At 34.6% G+C, this 19,089-nt stretch overlaps 1 protein-coding gene across 3 annotated transcripts in view; it reads left to right on the top strand.

Annotated features, from left to right (window-relative positions):
* LOC137394300 (SLIT-ROBO Rho GTPase-activating protein 1-like) overlaps window positions 1-19,089 on the top strand; it is a 207,335-nt gene that overhangs the window by 23,292 nt on the left and 164,954 nt on the right. Inside the window, exons 12-19 of one of the 3 annotated variants that reach the window (XM_068081024.1) lie at window positions 753-891; window positions 1,019-1,153; window positions 3,252-3,448; window positions 4,687-4,805; window positions 5,170-5,216; window positions 6,320-6,497; window positions 8,828-8,871; window positions 9,968-10,108. In XM_068081024.1, coding sequence (XP_067937125.1) covers window positions 753-891; window positions 1,019-1,153; window positions 3,252-3,448; window positions 4,687-4,805; window positions 5,170-5,216; window positions 6,320-6,497; window positions 8,828-8,867 — 855 coding nt within the window. In that variant the 3' untranslated portion in view covers window positions 8,868-8,871; window positions 9,968-10,108. Of the gene's footprint in view, window positions 1-752; window positions 892-1,018; window positions 1,154-3,251; window positions 3,449-4,686; window positions 4,806-5,169; window positions 5,217-6,319; window positions 6,498-8,827; window positions 8,872-9,967; window positions 10,723-19,089 lie in introns of those variants that run through there. The other 2 variants (XR_010978327.1, XM_068081019.1) reach the window with 2 other exon arrangements.

Here is a 19,089-nt window from a genome sequence, read left to right as displayed (position 1 = left end):
ACTTGCCATAACTGTCACTAGTCATAACCGTGACCCGTCATAACTGTCACCCGTCATAATCTATCATTTGCCACAAATCTCTGTCACGCGCTATAACTTTCACCCGCCTTAACTGTCAGCCACCATAACTGCTGCCCACAATAACAATCACTCACCATAACTGTCAACCGCCATAACTTTCGCTCACCATAACTGTCACCCGTCATAACTGTCACCTGCTATAACTCTCACCCGCTATAACTCTCACCCGCTATAACTCTCACCCGCAATGACTATCACCCGCTATAACTCTCACCCGCTATAACTCTCACCCGCCTCTAATCCTTTAAAATTTGTTATAAATACCTATATCAGAATGACGCTAACAGTAGGCTGTAAAGCAATTGTTGAAATGTTGACATATTTTTCTCTGTTGACATATTTTTCATATTTTGCTATGACAAAGGGGTTGGGAGGAAACCAACTTTGCATGATGTGAATTGTTTCCTTCATGAACTTCAACTCCTTTAAGTTCTTTTTAGTAAAAACTTATTCTTTTTTTCATTGAAGCTGTGGAACTGTTCCAAATTTTATTGAAATTAAAACAAATTTATCAAAAATAGAAAATGAACATCCTATATAAATCAGCACTTTACTCAATATTTATTCTTCGGTTGGATCGGAGGTGATGCTGCCACTCCAAGTAACTGTTCAGAGAGACCTAACAGTAATATTGCGTTATAATTACGATCACTTTTTTGTGAAATTTGTAGATCACAGGGGAGACAATTCCTTTGGTGGTAGAAAGCTGTATCGGTATTATCAATGACTATGGAATGCATCATGAAGGCATCTTTCGTGTTTCTGGCCTCCATGCAGAAATAAATGAATTTAAAGCGGGATTTGAAAAAGGTAGGTAAATGGTAGTTCTGCGATAAGTAAATATCGGTTTTCCTGCTCCTGACGCTTATATTTGTTGAAGTACTATTATGGTGCTGGGTTGTTGTCCAGAATTGCTGAAATAAATCTGTCTCTCCAGGGTTGGATCCGCTGGCTGAAATCTCTGATGCAAACTCTATAAACTCTATAGCCGCAGTTCTCAAGTCATTCTTTAGAGAGCTGCAGGAGCCCGTCTTTCCTACGCACATGTTCGATGATCTTGTGGCTGCATGCAGTGAGTATATCTTCTGTATATCAGAAGCGCGCGTAATAATCAGGAGTGCAGGTAGATTTACTTATTGTAGCAAGATTGTGCACATTTGGTAGCCCTAGTAGAAAATTTTTTTGCTTGGTGAGTAATTAATTAAATATCATGTCGTGTCTATACTTAAACCAAAGAAAACAATTTGCTGGCTACGTTGAGCCGATAGAAAACATGTTTATAGCCCTGTCAGAATTGGAGTTTTGCTTTGCAAAATCGTTAAAATTTTATTGCCATTTCTTCGCAATGACCATCTATTACATACATTACAACTACCAAGGTTTCACAATTTGTAGATTTATGTACTTTTGATTTTATATTTACTGTTAGTAGTAGTGACATTCATTATTTTATCTCTAACAATAATAACGATAATAACGATAATGTCATAATTCTCAGTAATAGTGAAAACTTTTCTGATTTGGAGCACGCCTAGCTTGTTACACATGACAGGAGAGGGACTGAATAAGTGTTTATTATGAATGCTTTAACATCAAAACATTTTTTATAGACCTCGTGGTTTAAAAGTTATGACATTTTTATATGGCGTCATTGTCATATATTAGCCTTTACTGAGGCTACAGCAGTACAACAGTTGATCACTGTTAGTTTTTGTAATAAAAATATATCAGTACCTGATTGTTAGTTCTTGTGATATGAGTATATCAGTAGGCCCTACCTGACTGTTAGTTGTTGTGATATGAGTATATCAGTACCTGATTGTTGTGCTAGATGAGCACTTGAACTCTCTATAAGCTTCTACACAGTCCCCCTGCCATGCCTTACTTTAATAGCTCATTGTAATTAGCTAATTTTACATGCGGTCAGTGGTTCTTTGAAATAATGGGCTAATGTTTCATGCTGCCTGTTAAAATTTACTGTACAGTAATTGGAGACCTTCAAATGCTGTTGGCAAATTCTTGCTATAATTAGTTAATGTTACAGGCCTCCACTATGCTTTGCTGTAATTGGTCAACGTTGTACTCTGTCAGCTCTACTGTATTAGACTAACATTTCATGCTGCCCACTATATTCTGCTATACTTGATAACTTACACGATGTTTGCTTTTAAGCCATTACTTTATCCACGTGATGAACTTTAAAGTTCCAGTTTATGAACTTTATTGAACCGTTCCAATCTATGAATCTTTATTGAACTGTTCCAATCTATGAACTTTATTGAACTGTTTCAATCTATGAATCTTTATTGAACTGTTTCAATCTATGAATCTTTATTGAACTGTTCCAATCTATGAATCTTTATTGAACTGTTTCAATCTATGAACTTTATTGAACTGTTTCAATCTATGAACTTTATTGAACTGTTTCAATCTATATACTTTATTGAACTGTTTCAATCTATGAATCTTTATTGAACTGTTCCAATCTATGAATCTTTATTGAACTGTTTCAATCTATATACTTTATTGAACTGTTTCAATCTATGAATCTTTATTGAACTGTTTCAATCTATATACTTTATTGAACTGTTTCAATCTATGAATCTTTATTGAACTGTTTCAATCTATGAATCTTTATTGAACTGTTTTATTCTATGAATCTTTGTTTCATCTATGAATGTTTCAACCTTCAATTTGCTATCCCAACTCCTCTGCAAACTATTAGATTACCAACTTTTAAAACACTTTTGTTCAACTCACTCAATAATTCCTGATTTCTCTGTTCTCATTTTTGTAATATAAAACATCATATGTTGATGATTACTAACACCAATAACAATGTTGTACATAAACTCTCTGATGATTTTTAAAATCGATCTCCCACATTTTACTTTCACATTCTACACTAGTTTTTTTGTTTCACTCCATGGACACCCTATCACAAAAACTAGTAATAGTTACATCAGAGGTATAAGTGTGTCATAATGCTTACAAAGAGAGGAAGTACATGTATGTTGTTTATTCGTATCAGGCTATAAAGATGGTGACCTAATTTTAGGGTTATTCATCAATCCATTGCCCTAACCTTGTGTGACCTTTCTGAATTTTTGAATGATAAGTCATAGCCTGAGTTATTTTTGTCACAGCGTCTCAGCTCTTTATTTGTGTAGGAGCAGAGGAGAAGCCGCAAGAGGAGTTAAAGAAGTTAGTCTATACTTTACCCGCTGCTAGGATAGTTGTTATCAGATACCTATTTGCCTTTCTCTCTCAACTGTCAAACTACAGCGATGAAAATCTTATGTATCCTTATAACTTGGCTGTCTGTTTTGGCCCCGCCCTTCTTCCCATTCCTGATGACAAGGACCAGGTAAGTCATACTTGCATAGTGCAAAGGTAAGTCATACTTACATAGTGCAAAGGTAAGTCATACTTGAATAGTGCAAAGGTAAGTCATACTTGCATAGTGCAAGGGTAAGTCATACTTGCATAGTGCAAAGGTAAGTCATACTTACATAGTGCAAAGGTAAGTCATACTTACATAGTGCAAAGCTTAAAGATGAACTTACACAAGGTTTTAGTAGATTTCATTAGAAAGTATCAGTATCTATCATTTGAGATCCTTTTTGATGTTTGAGGAGATCTATAGTGCAACTATAGACGTCATAATCGGACTTTCTCTTGAATCTGATCATTTTATCTGCGATCAAGTTTTGTGAATTTTAATCTTGAACCATCCTGGCAGTCAGATCACCTGAATCATCAAAAACAATTGCAAATGATAGAAAAATACCGATACTTTCTGATAAAATCTACTAATATGTTGTATGAGTTCATTATTTACCTCCTTTTTAGATATGATTGTATCACCTGTTTGTCTATTTACTGTTTCTTATGATATGGAACAGTTTGTTGACCGATTTGTTTCTTTGGCTCTTTGTCCAACATTTTTATTGTTGAGATTTACCTCTGCTCTGTAAAGATGTTAAATACGCCTGACTATTGTTGAAGGTATTTGCTACTGCTTCAATAGCTTCTCTTCCAAGTCTATTTTAGTTGTGTTCTGAATGGCTTATCATTTGAGCAGTTTTTACTGAGTTTTTAGTTATGAAACAGATGGAGATAAACTACCCACAGTTTCAGAAAATGTTTATCCATCTCGATCATATTCCGAATCATGTTTACTGGCTTTGTGGTTCGCTGAGCATCGGATCATATTCCTAAAGAATGCGTGGAGTGAACATTGTTCATGTACGAAAGTTGCTCTACATATAAATAAATCTATAACTTGTAATAATAAAAAGAAAACTACAGAGCACTATAATTTATGTTTACTTCATGCCAGTAGAAAATGTAGATGGTAAGGTGCATTTCTATGAATATTCCTTGGAGTTAGGAAAATCATACAAAAGTTGATGTAAGCATACATGTAGTAGCCGTAGTACCAATTGCAATGAACATTGTTATGTACAGACTGCATGAATTTCCTGCTATATGTTTCATCTAACGGAGAGTAAGTACCCAGCATCAGGCACCATCGAGTGTTGTAGTTAGTGACTAGTCCTTTCCAACCTGAGTCCTTTCATGTAAGCACATTTCATGCTGCAGGTTGTCTACCAAAATCATGTTAATGATGTAATAAAGATGCTCATCAACCACTGGGAGACAATCTTTTCTCTTGATCATCCTCCAGGGCCTCTCTATCAGAGGATGGCCACAGATGCCATGTAGGTATCACTTAGTATTTTTGACATATACAGTTGATGTGTGTATGTGTATCTCGAGTTGTATGCTTTCAGTGACAGAGATATACATGCCTCAGTAGACATGGTGACTAGATTTGGAGATTCAAATTGACATTACCTGCTGGTTTTAGTTTAATTGTCTTTACACTTGTGCATCCCTTTAAATGGACATGAGACGTATTGCTTAAATACATCGTAAAAGCTGTGTAGGATTTGATTGTCGTAATTAGTTTGTCTGAGAGGAATTCGGTTTACTACTCATGGGCAGCATAGCAGATCTGTGATGTACATTATCGTCGGTCTGAGAATAAATAATTTTATCATGGTTGAAATGAAATGTTTTTAGGCATGGAGAACATGAAAGTCACACAGATGATGAACCAAGTGATGAAGGTAGAGATACACTTCTAATTAGAACTAATTTTCACATGTCTATAAAGACTCTTACTAGCTGGTAAACTCTATGCTAGCAGCCATTAAAAGTCAAACCACAATTATTTACAATGACCTCTACTAACGAGTTATTCGGAGGCTACATTAAATTTGTGAAAATAATTGTCGTAACATACGCAGTAATTTCCAACATAAGATGTCTAAAATTTCTTGAAGTTCTGTGATTTTGCAAATGAAACATAGAAGCTGGTGAAGCTGAAAATATAGAGTAAACATGAACATATAGAGTAAACATTATGAAAATATAGAGTAAACATTATGAACATATAGAGTAAACATTATGAAAATATAGAGTAAACATTATGAACATATAGAGTAAACATTATGAACATATAGAGTAAACATTATGAAAATATAGAGTAAACATTATGAACATATAGAGTAAACATTATGAAAATATAGAGTAAACATTATGAACATATAGAGTAAACATTATGAAAATATAGAGTAAACATTATGAAAATACTCAGAGTCAGTTAATTTAAACTATATCTGGTGTTGAAGTGAGCTGATCCGTGCATTTCTATCACTCACTCTACCACCAAACCTATGCATTCCCACCTACATTTAGGTTAATATGTTTTCATAGTTGAATGAAAGTTTCGTTTTACTAATTATTATTTATTTAGTGTTTAAACTGAATTCAGATGTTTACATTAATTTTTACATAGCTTTTTAATGTACTGTATTTGGTTTAATGCAATATTTTATTTACTTATTTAAGGTATGTATCATTGTTTTTCGGGCTGCAGAACTAATAAAAAACAAGCATTTCGATAAGAATATTTGCTTCAACATAAATACTGAATATGAATAAATACTGAAATTACAAAACTTTGTATGTTGAGATTTGACTACACAAACCACACATCTGGGGATTTTATGAAAAAAATTGACACATTCTTGCAATATGGAAGACAATGACATTGTCAACTTCATAAAAGGTGCAAAACCTACATCCATATTTATTAAGTGGCTAATTATTGCGCGGAATTCAAAAATATAGAAAAACTGCATTTATTATCGACAATCATTTCTTGTAGAGTCGGAGATAATCGAAGCAGTCGCAGCATATGACTATGATGGACGATCGCTGAGAGAGTTGTCGTTCAAGAAAGGTGACACATTGCTCTTATATAACCAGAAATCAGCCGATTGGTGGGAGGGCGCATACAATGGCACAGAGGGTCTCATACCCGACCAGTATGTGCATGTGAAAAGGTAAGCCAACTCTCATTCTATGTCAGTCTTTGTTGATTTTCTTTGACCCACATTTATACAGTTTATTTGTTTTGTAATGTATTTGCTTGCAGAGAATAAATATGCTATGAGTTTGGTGTGAGGTAGGGGAGCAACGCTGTATTTGTGTTACCTCCTATTGGCGTTTGTTAATGGTAGCCTTTTGTAGTTGGGTGTCTCTTTAGTCCGAGCCAATCCTTCATAGGCCAGGATAACCCATTGTCTGGTTTTACCTTGGAGCTATCAGCTAGCCATATGTATATAGGTCATTGATTTGCTGTCCCTGTGCTAGACTTGATTATCTCTACAGCTATTAGTCTTATCTTGTAGTCTTTTTTCTTTCTACGGGTTGGGGCGGTGTAGCGGTGCTAGTGACTAGTTACTATTGAGTTCACTTGCAAACTATTAAAGGAATGCATTTATTTATTTTTTGACCTTACGGTAATCCATCACTACTTCGTGGCTAATCTTTCGCGGTTTCAGTACTTCGCGGTTGAAAAATATTTGTTAGCAAAATCAAAAATTAAAGAAAGTTGAATAAAAACATTAAAAAAATCAAAATACATAAAACACATTCACAAACATGGGACTTCCTTCTCACAACGAACCCAGTTAATCACAAAAACAAATATTCAGACCAGATGAAGTTGACATATAAACCGAAGGTCAATCAAGATAACTTCAATTTACTTATTATATAGGAAACCATGCAATATGTTTAGAAAGCAGTTCAACTGTTCTGGTGTTAGATTTTGGTTCATATACTTTAACTAGAAATTCCCCTGTTATACAGCCCACGACCAAAGTGATAATGGAAAAAGAAAGGATACTGCCGGTTGAGAAATGCAATATTAGCAGTCAAATGGCACTGCAGTGCAATAGGAGAACTGCAATGCTAGCTGCAATGGTAGCTGTAATGTATTGGGTGTTATTATGTACAACAAACAGCAATAATGAAAGGAAAAGATTATATGTTTATATCTCTTCCCTGCAACAGGAGAAATGCAATGTTAGAAGTAAAATGGCAAGCTGCTGTGTAATATACACAGGCTGGGGGGCTGTATATCATTGGTCATAGCAACCAATATCAAGAAGTTGTGATATTTATCTAGATTTCTGTATTTATATCTAAAAGATTATGCTGAATTTAAAAATCTAACATATTTTAGCTGGTTGTCATAGTAATAGATGTATATATATATATAAGAAAATGTAGGCCTATTACTTAATTTTGCAGATATTAAAAACGGCTTGGCAGTACCGCGATATTGGGTAGTATCATCAACAAAATCTTTAGAAAAATAATAACAGTAACATATTGCATTGTTACTATATACTTCGATCTTGTAAATTCGAATGATTATTTTTCTTATAACTAAATATTATAATATTCTCATAAAATCAAATAATTATTTTTACAATTAAATATTGTAATAATCTTATAAGAATCGTTAGAAAAACATCATTATCATTTCCTTTACTTTCACTGCTTTGGACATCAGTTGAAATACCAAAGTACTCATAAGTGTCAAAAATGTTAGAGTCCAGTAGAATCGGCAAAAAATAAACGATTACTTTTCAATAATTCTTCGTTAATTACATAAAACCTTCGGCAATGGGACAATGTCATAGGCTGGTGAAATGTGCACGTTTTTCTTGTAAAATGCGCACGACTTAATGGTTCTACTCTCTGTCACCACGGCCTTATTGGCGTTTCGTTGGCCAGTCTTAATTTTGATTTAAATAGGCTTGTCAAGTTTTTATTTCGATTTTAGGTCAAATTAATCTGTCTAGTTATGTATAATCTGATCAGATGGGTTAGTTTTAGGATATTGCAGAAACTTTTCAAAGATTTAATAACATATTTAAATAGGTTTATATGTGTTTTGTATCATTATTATACTTAAATGACTCTACACAAAAAGAGTTAAATTTGTTGATGAGATTCGGTACAAGGGTTTGGTCACGGCCGTTAACGGATAATTTTTCGGGAGTTGTGTGCACATATGCATTTATCATAAATCTCCCAAACAATCGCTTTGCTCGCGTTTGGTCGTGGGAAAATAAAAAATAAGTTTTTATTTCACAATTTTCAACTTATCGCGGGGAATCCAGTTCCCATTAAGAGCAGTAAGTGAAGGATTACTGTATACTCTCAAATGGTTCTGAATCAACTTTAAATGCTTCTGTTGTGGACATTCCTTCTACCCTTCCATCACTATAATAATTGCTGTTTGTGTGAGAGCGAGTGTCTATTGATAACCATATTGTTTGTGAGACTGTCATCTTTTTCTCTTTGCTATTTTCTACAGTACTAGCAGAATCAGTGTGACCAGCTTAGGCAATGTATGATAGTGTAAGTATCCGGCCAAACTCTCGCTAATCTCGTTTGTGACACGCTCCTCGCAATTTATAATCGCTTAGTGTTGCCTTTCCATCAACTACAGGAGAGAGGATAACTTCTTGCTATTATTACAGTTACCCGTACTTTAGTTGTATGAGTAAGCTGTATTTATGGCTGCATGGTGTGTACCCAACCGATGTAGGTGGAGGGTTATGCACTTTGCCTTTAATGCCAGTACTTTTCACCTCCTTACCCATCATCAGGGGTTATAATCGTAGGAATATGACATCATACAGTTGTTTGTAGGTACCACTTCAACAAAACGAAATAATCCATTTAGTTAAAAGATCAACTTGACCAAAGTTTTAGTAACTTTTATCAGAAAGTACTAGCATTTTTTTATTATTTGTAATTGTTATTGATGTGTTAGATGATCTGATTGCCAGGATGTTTCAGATATTAAAACGGTAAAACTTGATCGCGATTAAGGCGTTCAGAAGAAAAGACGTGCCAAAATGACGTCACTAGTCGCTATCGTTGATACCAGCTATTGCACTCAAGTTGCAGCGTTACGCGTCGCTATTCTTTCGGTCTCTTTGTAACTATAGACGTCATAATAGCATTTTGATCTGAGCATTTTCACCACTATCAAATTTTGTCGATTTTTATCTTGAAGTATCCTGACAGTCAGAGCACCTCAAACATTAAAAACAATCGCAAATGATAGAACATGATACTTTCTGATAAAATCTATCAAAATTTTGTTAACGTTTATTTTTAAACAGTTGTAACAGTTGCGTGTATTGTAAGAATTACTGTGTGGGCATGTGCGTGGTGTGGTTGTAATCTCATGAGTTGCATTGTAGCCTAGTACAGGTTTATTGAATAGCTGAAGCATGCTTTGCTGGCTAATACTATCTGGCATTTTTCAATTCTCTCTTTCACACCTTCCAAGTTAAATACATTTCATCTTCTATCATGTGTTAGTCAGAGTTTGTATGCATACAGTTGTGACGTTCTCTTCTGTGTACAACCCTGCTATTTTATCTACTTTTATCTTGACAAGCTAGTCTGTGTGAATGAACTTTATGTATAATCTGATTTTCAGTCCGAGTGGAGTGTTAACTGGCAGCGCCAACTCTTTAACAAAGAAGAAAGGAATGGGTGGATCATTGACACGCCCAACCGGTTTACCTTCTCCCACCAAAACTAAAAGTGCTTCACTTCCGAGGGTTCTCAGAAGTTCGACTCCTTCATGAATTCTGTTGTCTTCTATACCTATGGCGATTGTAAAACAATTGCTCTTCGTGTTGATCATTGCTCACTGGTTGTAATTTTCTACCAAGAAGATAATGTGTACATGTGCTACAACTTACCAATTGATCAGTTATAACTGAAATACCAGGAAAACTGTTTTTGTAGCATCACTAAAAATTATGCAATTAACTATGTACAAATCATGACATTTGACATTTCTGAATCCAACACATTCAAGTTGACCTACAGGTCACACCATTGCAATACGCAATTCCGAAAAGGTCACAACTCTATGGACAAGTTTCTAACTCACTCAAATTTTATATCGAAATAGGGCTAAGTAGTTGATTTCGTTGTTTTATCAAATATTATTGTATATCATATATATATTTTTACACATAAGTAGCATTGCTTTTTATTATTTCTATTCTTATGGCATTGGTGATGCTCTGATTAGATAGCTGATACTGCTTAGGGGTATTTTGTTGGAATTATGCTCAATCGTGTATGTTATGTCTCGGTAAGATCATCTTGTTCTCCCATGGCAGTAATATTTCCTAAAATTGAATATACAGTAAGATATTTATGATTAGCATTTTTAACCAGTTTTTTATGTTCAATAGAAATATCACTTCACTCAAATGTACGCACGCACACACACACACGCAGATAAAAAAAACATATTCATTGTTTATAAGTTGACAACGTTGCGTAGAGTAATGCATTAATTAAGGCTAATTCACACGATATCGCAGAATGTGTCATTTGTCCTTGATGATTATTCATCGACCATGCACACTGTACACCAATGACATCATCGAGGTAATGCGGATATGCTAAGAGACATTGCAGCCGTCAAATCAGTATCCATGACAGCCTGTGCACCACTTTGGCAATGGTGATTGACTGTCATGGGTTGCTAAATCTTTATTTCCCATCATGATAGTCGCTGCAGGACTAGTATTTCATCATTTCAGCAACTGCATTCTGCAATGAGAACGCTGTCACAGATGATTCGCCGATGAAAGGGCATTGGGTTGGTGATAGTGTTAACAATGATATCACAGACAGTCACCGAAGTATTGTGACATTAACACTGATATAGTGCGATACAGTGTGAACCAGCCTTTAGCTAGCCTTCTGAAGTCTTGTCTCTAGGTAGTCCAGGTGCAGTGATGCAGGGCAGATCTATCGAGTTGTATTCAACTCCCGGAGGGCTGCACTTAGCCTGAGAATATCAATGACAGCCATACCAAATGCATTCTGAGCGATTGAGTAGAAGGTGTCAGGAGCTACGGATTGCATAACAGCTAATTCCGCTAATTGATCTCCTTCATAGTCTGCGAACCTGCAAGCGAACAACATCAAATTAATTTCGTCAATGGTACCCACCAAAATTGCGAAACAGAAATTCCACTCTGCACAATTAAGGCACAAAAATTGTAATCTCTCAAAACAATTGCCAGAACTCGGGCAGTAAATGTTGGACACTGATCACCATTAAAATTGGCAGGATGCGGAGTGAATACTAGTATTAGGGGATTGCTGCGGCGAGGTTGATCAAGAGAGCTGTTAGCTGTGACCACATGGTAGCCAGTGATTGTGTTGTTTTTGAGGATAACAGAAACAGCTTTTGAGACAGTTGTCAGTACTAATCACATCAAGTAGGACTCTTTAGCCATTAGTACTGTACTGTTGAATGAACTATGTCAATCATTAAAATGACCATAAGAGCAGCGGGGCAAATTTAATCGAAAATTGCTTGTTCTTTGTGTACCATGAGATGGCCCATTGGATCAGGCTTTTTTACAGTGTAAAGCTCAAATGCTACTTGGCAAAATTGAAGCACTATATGTTTGCGTTATGGCTAACTGTGTGCCATTACAAAGCTATAGCGTTGCTTGGCAACCGTCACGATAGAAATGTCAGAAATGGTCTTCGCCGACTGGCCTCATCAAAACAAATGAAGACCAATCTATTACACAAAAGGGGTGTATCACATAGTGTCTTTTTGTAGGTAAAGTATACTAGAGCCAAATATTTGTTTCACATATCTATACATCTATACAAATATCACATATTTGTGCTGCATATGTACATACTATATATACTGTACATATACTGTATATATATATATATATATATATATATATATATATATATATATATATATATATATATATATATATATATATATATATATATATATATATATATATATATATATATATATATATATATATATATATATATATATATATATTGTATATATGTATACTGTTTGAAAAAAAATATATGTACTGTGTGCATGTACAACATATATTGTATATATATATGCATACTGTATATATACAGTACATACTGTATATGTACTGTATATCTACTGTATGCATACTGTATATATATACTGTATTAATATGTATTGTTTAAAAAGCAAAGTTTCAATAAATGTTATTGCAAGCTGATCAACGCGCAAGCCAGCTAAGAGAGGTGTATACGTTTTAAAAACAGTCTTTTTTAAAACCAGATGCAGCTCAAAGAAAAACTCGCGTTGTTGAAAACACTCGACTATCGTGTCGCTAAAACGTGGGGAAAAAAGGATTTTACTTCCCCGCAATCGAACTGGATGCATTCAGATGCAAAAATGCAAAGTGACGCACACTTTGATTAGGAGCTGCAGTAAGTATGAGCAGTATGGTCTGGTGGGGCACAATAGCCGTGTGGAGTGCTGGGCTGAACGCTGTTACATATGTTAAATGCATCTGGATTCTGTGTGCAATCCCACTGCCAAGCAGATTTTTCATTGCGAAATTTTAATTACTATAACTAAACATAGGGTTTACCATAGATATAATAAACCATAGATATAATAGATTTACCATAGATATAATAGGTTTATTATATCTATGCATATGGGGTGTATAAAAAGGCAAAAAGACAAACACTGAGATTTATATAGATAGACTAGTCATATTCTCAGCGTTGCACAGGTATTAAAAACAGTTTATAAACCATGGCAGGTAATTTAGTTGCCAATGGCTAATTGGAGTAAGCTAGTATAAATGTATATTGCTTGTATTGCTAAACTTACTGATAAGAGCCGTGAGAGCAAGCTTTAGTGACATTGCGCTGTAAAGCAGAGTCGCTATGCGTAATTTTAATCCAGATAACGACTCATAGCGTACAATGAATCCATTGCATCTTGCATAGCTCAATGAGTTAGCTTATTGCATGGTGAATGGGAAGTTCCGAGATCAAATAATCTGCGATACGGAATTTTCATTGATAGATTTTAATCACTATAATCGAACACGGGGTGCACAAAAAGTCAAAAAAACTAAGACAAACACTGAAATCACAGACAATCACAGACAATCAGATTTGTATATATATTCTATATATAGAATAAATAACTATATCTATGAATTCATAAATATACTGCTGTAATGAATAAATACCTGAAGGATAAAAAGCTAATAAAGAGTGCTCAACGTTAAGTATGGAACTAAGTCTATATACATGTACTACACAGTTTAAAGAACAGCTTGTACTGAACTTTCAGCTACTGGGAGTTTCAAGCATACAGTCTTTCCTCTCATCTGGTTGTACTTTTAGTGTAAAGCCTGAAAGGCCTTATCTAATACATGTGTATGCATAAGGGATATAAGAGTACAGTCTTACAGCATAGGTAGAGACAAGCATTCCCATTCAGAGAGTAAAGTACATGTAAAACTTTCAATAGCTGAACTAAACGATGCACTGCTGAGTAGCGACTGCTTTATATTACTATTTCAACAAAAATATTGTATGTTCATACCATTCATTCCCAGCTAATTATTTTATTTTTACACTACAACTACCGTAGTTCATGATACTTTATACTTTCTAGTCTGTGTTTTATTTAAAGCAAAATTACAATCAACAGAACACACAAGTCCTTAGACAAGTTCTCTTGAAAAGGATGTCTATATATATAAAGCTTTGGTTCTCTCACTTGTCACTGTACTTGTGTAGTTTGTATTTCTTTAACCATTCTTTGACTTGTTCCTCATTCCACAAGGCGCACATCAGCCTTTTTTTGTTGAACGCTGTAGCCTTAGTATTGCCATGTTTTCCATCAGCAATGGTTCTGGTTGATATGGCTGATTTGCTGTCAGTCTCATCCCGAACTAGATTCGAAACTTGCTGTGGAATTGGATCTAAAGCTAAAAGATATCATAATAAATACTAGAAGAAACGGAGAGCAGCATCACATTGCCTTGTTTTGCTATTTAGTTTGTAGCTTAATCAGATATGGTTATACTTTTACTGCTATGCTACCAGAGTTAGTACATGTGAGTGACTGTTTTATGTGTAGACAGCAGAGATACTGAGTCAGCAGATTGAACATGCACTTTTAGACACATATTATTACATGTATACATATTCTATTAATTCACAAATTACTTTATCAGGGATTTTTAACATTTCAACGCATGCGCGCAAAAACAAACAGGGCGGTTCGCATTACGATTATAATTTTAATATGGTATTGCTGAGTTTATTAATAATCTTCCAGCCTTTTCTCTATCTTGTGAAACATAACAGCCTCATAACAAAATATTTGGTAACTTTATCGAGTTCTGGCTAAAGTTCAATGTTTGACATACTATTGGAGCCCATGGGCATTCTTCCGCGCTAAGCACAAGTGTTACTTAGCCAAGTTTCAACTTACTAAGCAGTTAAGTTATAGTGTTATAGATCATAGAGTGTGGAGTATTTGGCCAGAGGCTATCTTTATAATTTGGAAAAGTTGTGTTCCAAAAACGGCGATTGTCTTCTCGTACAAGCCCTACATTTCAAACAGCCAACTGTTCTAAACATGAAGACTCAATTTATTGCCCCATAAATAAGAAATTTCATGAGCAGTAAATCGAGTAATATAATGAGGAGACTTCACCCAAGTTATAGCTATGCCATATTAAAACTGATATTAAAAGATAAACAGTTAGGATACGTTGGAGTCATGTAAATGATATTCAGCTATTACAGTTCTTTCACAAACTCAAGCATTTTTAAACTGTAGACTTGAGGCTAAAATTGTTCTCTGTTGTAGCTCGACATCAGTTTATGAGTTCGCACATTGATTACAATGACCAGACAAATGCACTGCTCTTGTATAAGTAGAATTGCTATACCCTGTATACAATGACCTCATGAATATTCTGCCAGCCAAAGTCACACAATAGCTGTCTATTAAGAATGAGGCTTTGTAGACGTAATATGTTGAATAACTGGCATTTCTAGGCAAGCATTAGCACAAAACATGAATGGACAACTCCACATAAACTAATTGATGAACGATTACATCTTACTTTTAATGCAACTGAGTCACAAATACGTAAAGTATTGAACAATAATTTGATGGTAAATAAAACTTCAGGACTTACGTTCTCCTTCCTTTATTTTGGCAGTGTCCCCAATGGCTCCGATGAAGTCATTCAGCTTGTTGTTGTATTCGCTTGGATTGGTCAGATCGTAGTAAAATTTGTCGCCGAGTAGAAAGCCAAGCCAGTTTTGTGGTTGATAGTCAGCTTGCATTCTCAGTGGCAATAAATTCACCCCTCTAAGACTCGCGTATTTTATTTCTAACCAGAAAGACATTCAATGGTACAAACTAAGAAAATACATTCACCAATTATTAAATAAGCTGTTGACAGTAATACAAGCAATACCTAAATAAATTAATTTTCTTGGTTGTAAACATTATGCAGTAACTAGCTGTACTACCCGGCGTTGCTTAGGTAATAAAGAAGTCTTTACACAAAAAATTTATTTGTATTAAACATATAACAACATTTGCCATTGTAACTTTCAAACTAAGTATCATGAAAAGAGTATCATGTGCAGTTCAAATGAATTTAGAACAAAAATAAAACAACTGTAAAGGTTTTCAAACTTTATCAAACAACTGTGACTTTCAAACTTCATAATTTTAAAGAAGTGTTTTATTGAAATCATTAGAATGAAAAATAAAAATGTAAAGATGTTTGAATGTAAATGTGAAATCATTAGCAAGTAATGGCTACATATAGTCTGGTTTGCTATGATTACAATGAAAAATTATTTGGTATACAATTAGGCATATGATTTTAGTTAGTTTCAGTGTTGGCGCGTGAAAATATCATAGGCTATAAATGTATATAGAGTGGTATAGAAACCCATAGTAATTATCTAATGCAATCACCTCCTGATAAAAATCGTAATTATTAAAAAATAGTGAGAAAATAATATGTTTGCCTTAGTAATATAGGTACCTAAATTGACTTGAGTGCGTTTTGTGATTAGGATCTGAATGGTAATATAACATTACAACTTACTACAGGGAGAGTTCTTACCTTTGAGACAGACATGTAACATAAATGCTGAATCTAACTTAAATGAATTTAGTTCACTAAACACATACTTGAAGGAAGTTTTAGTATGCATTTTAGTAAACTTCAAACTTTTAACAAAAATTTTATCCTTTATTCGTTTGCGAATTTATTTTTACCATAACGGATACGCCGAACTCCCCATGGCGAGTAACATATATCTCTTAATAACGTATATAATCAGTCCACAAATTGCCAAATTTTAATTTCGAGAGAAATAATTGTTGATATCGTGTGGCAGAACAAATTCGCCCTGACGAAAAATAACAGAAAAGCAATGTGCTTCCTAGAGTTAGGCGAAAAGTATTTTATAACGGGGGCATCTTAACACTGGGCGCAATGGTCAAATAATATGTCATTTAGCTTGTGCATACGGTATCCGATATACGATAGTGCCTTTACCTTTGATCAATAGTCTTGTATAGCTCAGTGGTAGAGCACATGGATTTCAAACTTGCAGTTGCAAACTCTGTGAGTTCAAATCCATCACACAGTAGAATTTTAAATTCCAAGGTTTTAATCGCTAGAGCTGAACATACACAGATACATACCAACATTCAGAAATATAAATACATATTTCGGAATTGTCATTTTTTGGTGCAGAACAATTCTCACAAAATTTTTCTGCCATCAGTAATTAACTTCTTATAACAAGTTTATTATTCACTAGTCATGGAAAGGCTTGTGAAATAACTTCTAGTACATAGCTCTTAGCGATATTGCAAAATTTTTTTATTTTTGATTGGCAGTTTCTTTAGCCAATGAATTTGAGTAACTTCATCTAGTAATATTAGTCATGTCCACCCCTCTGAAACCAGTGTAAAGAAAAAAAACTGCGTCATGATCTCTCATGCAATCATGATTTTCATGTGTGCTAAGAGAAGCGTGCTATTTTAACCGATCGACATTAAAGAGTGGCAAGTGCATAAGTATGTGCAAAATTATTAGCAATGCCAGTTGGGCGCCTAGTGTAAAGGATAGCACGCCTATCTGCAGAACTGGAGGTTCAGAGTTCAAATCCAGTGCGAAGTGAATTTTTTGTTCCTATACCACTATCGCTATAGCTGGACACATAAACGACAGACCAACAAATGATAAACACTGAGATTTATATAGATTGAGATTAATTATTATTATTATTGGCTTTTAGATGTACCTGTACCTAGACTTGAACCTTTGCTTAACAAATCTCCTCCACCACATGTATTTTACTAAAAACAAGAAACTTTGAGTGCTGGGTAATTTACTCCACACTAATCAGTAAAACACTGTATTTACTTATATTCATGATCATCTTTAATATTTTTATGTCAGGATCTAAGCAGCATTTTAGCACAATATGGCTAGAATTTTTATGTAAGTAAAACGACTGTTCATTCACGAGCTGTACAAGCTAATTATATTGTACCAAAGACAAGGATACATAAAAATGCTGCTGTGTTAGTTTTAACTGTGATTGTGATGTCTTCGATTTAATGTGTGTAAAGTTATACTGCGTTAATCCTAAAAATACATTTTGACCATTGAGGAGGAAACAATCAACTACCGTTTTTACTCTCAAAGATGATGAAAATAAAAAAGTAAATACGAGGGACAGTCAATAAGTAGTGAGAATTTTGTTACAAATTTATATTGCAATAAGATAGAGCTTCACATTTTTTCCCTCTTCAACAAATTTTCCTTCTTTTTTGTACACTTGCTTCCCACAAGATTTTCAATTCCTGCTGAATAAAACTCTTGTCACTGGGTTTTAAACCATTCATGCATTGCTTCAATGACAGTAGTAGATTGCGTCAGTAGTAAAGTGCTTGCCTCGCATGCGGTTCTTCAGGGCCAGTTCACACTATATCACCGTATCTCGGCATTGTCATTTTGATGATTATGTGAGCGGTAAACAAATGGTATCGACGAAGCAATGCGAACACATCAGGAAAGCTTGCAGCTATCAAACTTGTCCAATACGTACTTCGCTAGGATCGACGTCCGCCTTTTAAATGTGAACTATTTCGGCGATGGTAATTCGCGGTCGTTGATAGCGCGATTTATTCATACCGGTATTTATTCATGATGGTCGCTGCGAGACTAGTGTTTTATTCCCATAAGCGAAAACAAAGTGGTTTCTTCCCAAAAATTTGAAAAGATAGATGTCGTGGAGGATTTCCTGATACAAACGCGAATGGGTTTGTGATAGTGTAAACATGGTTATCATCGACGATCACCGAAGTATTGTGGCATCAACGCCGAAATCTGATCATATCTAAAAAATTATTTGTGTAAATATTGACAACAATATTTTATTTAGTTGGGAGTGCTCCAGCTTTTGATATTTTACAATACATTACAATACAATATTTGCATTTAAATATTTGAATTTTATTTTGAAACTTACGGCTATTTCTGGAACTAGATTGAGCGTAAATAACCATAGAATAAATGCAAACAAAATCAATCATCAGGCCTTTGTTATAACAATGCCGTTACTTGGTTTAAATAGGGTAGCTCTCGATCACATCCATTTTATTATATGGTCTAAAATTGACTTACGATCACCTCTATTAAT

Source organism: Watersipora subatra, chromosome 1 (genome assembly GCF_963576615.1).
Source record: "Watersipora subatra chromosome 1, tzWatSuba1.1, whole genome shotgun sequence".
NCBI lineage: Eukaryota > Metazoa > Bryozoa > Gymnolaemata > Cheilostomatida > Watersiporidae > Watersipora > Watersipora subatra.
The sequence above is the reverse complement of the archived record's forward strand: the minus strand, read 5'-3'. Positions and strand labels throughout refer to the sequence as shown.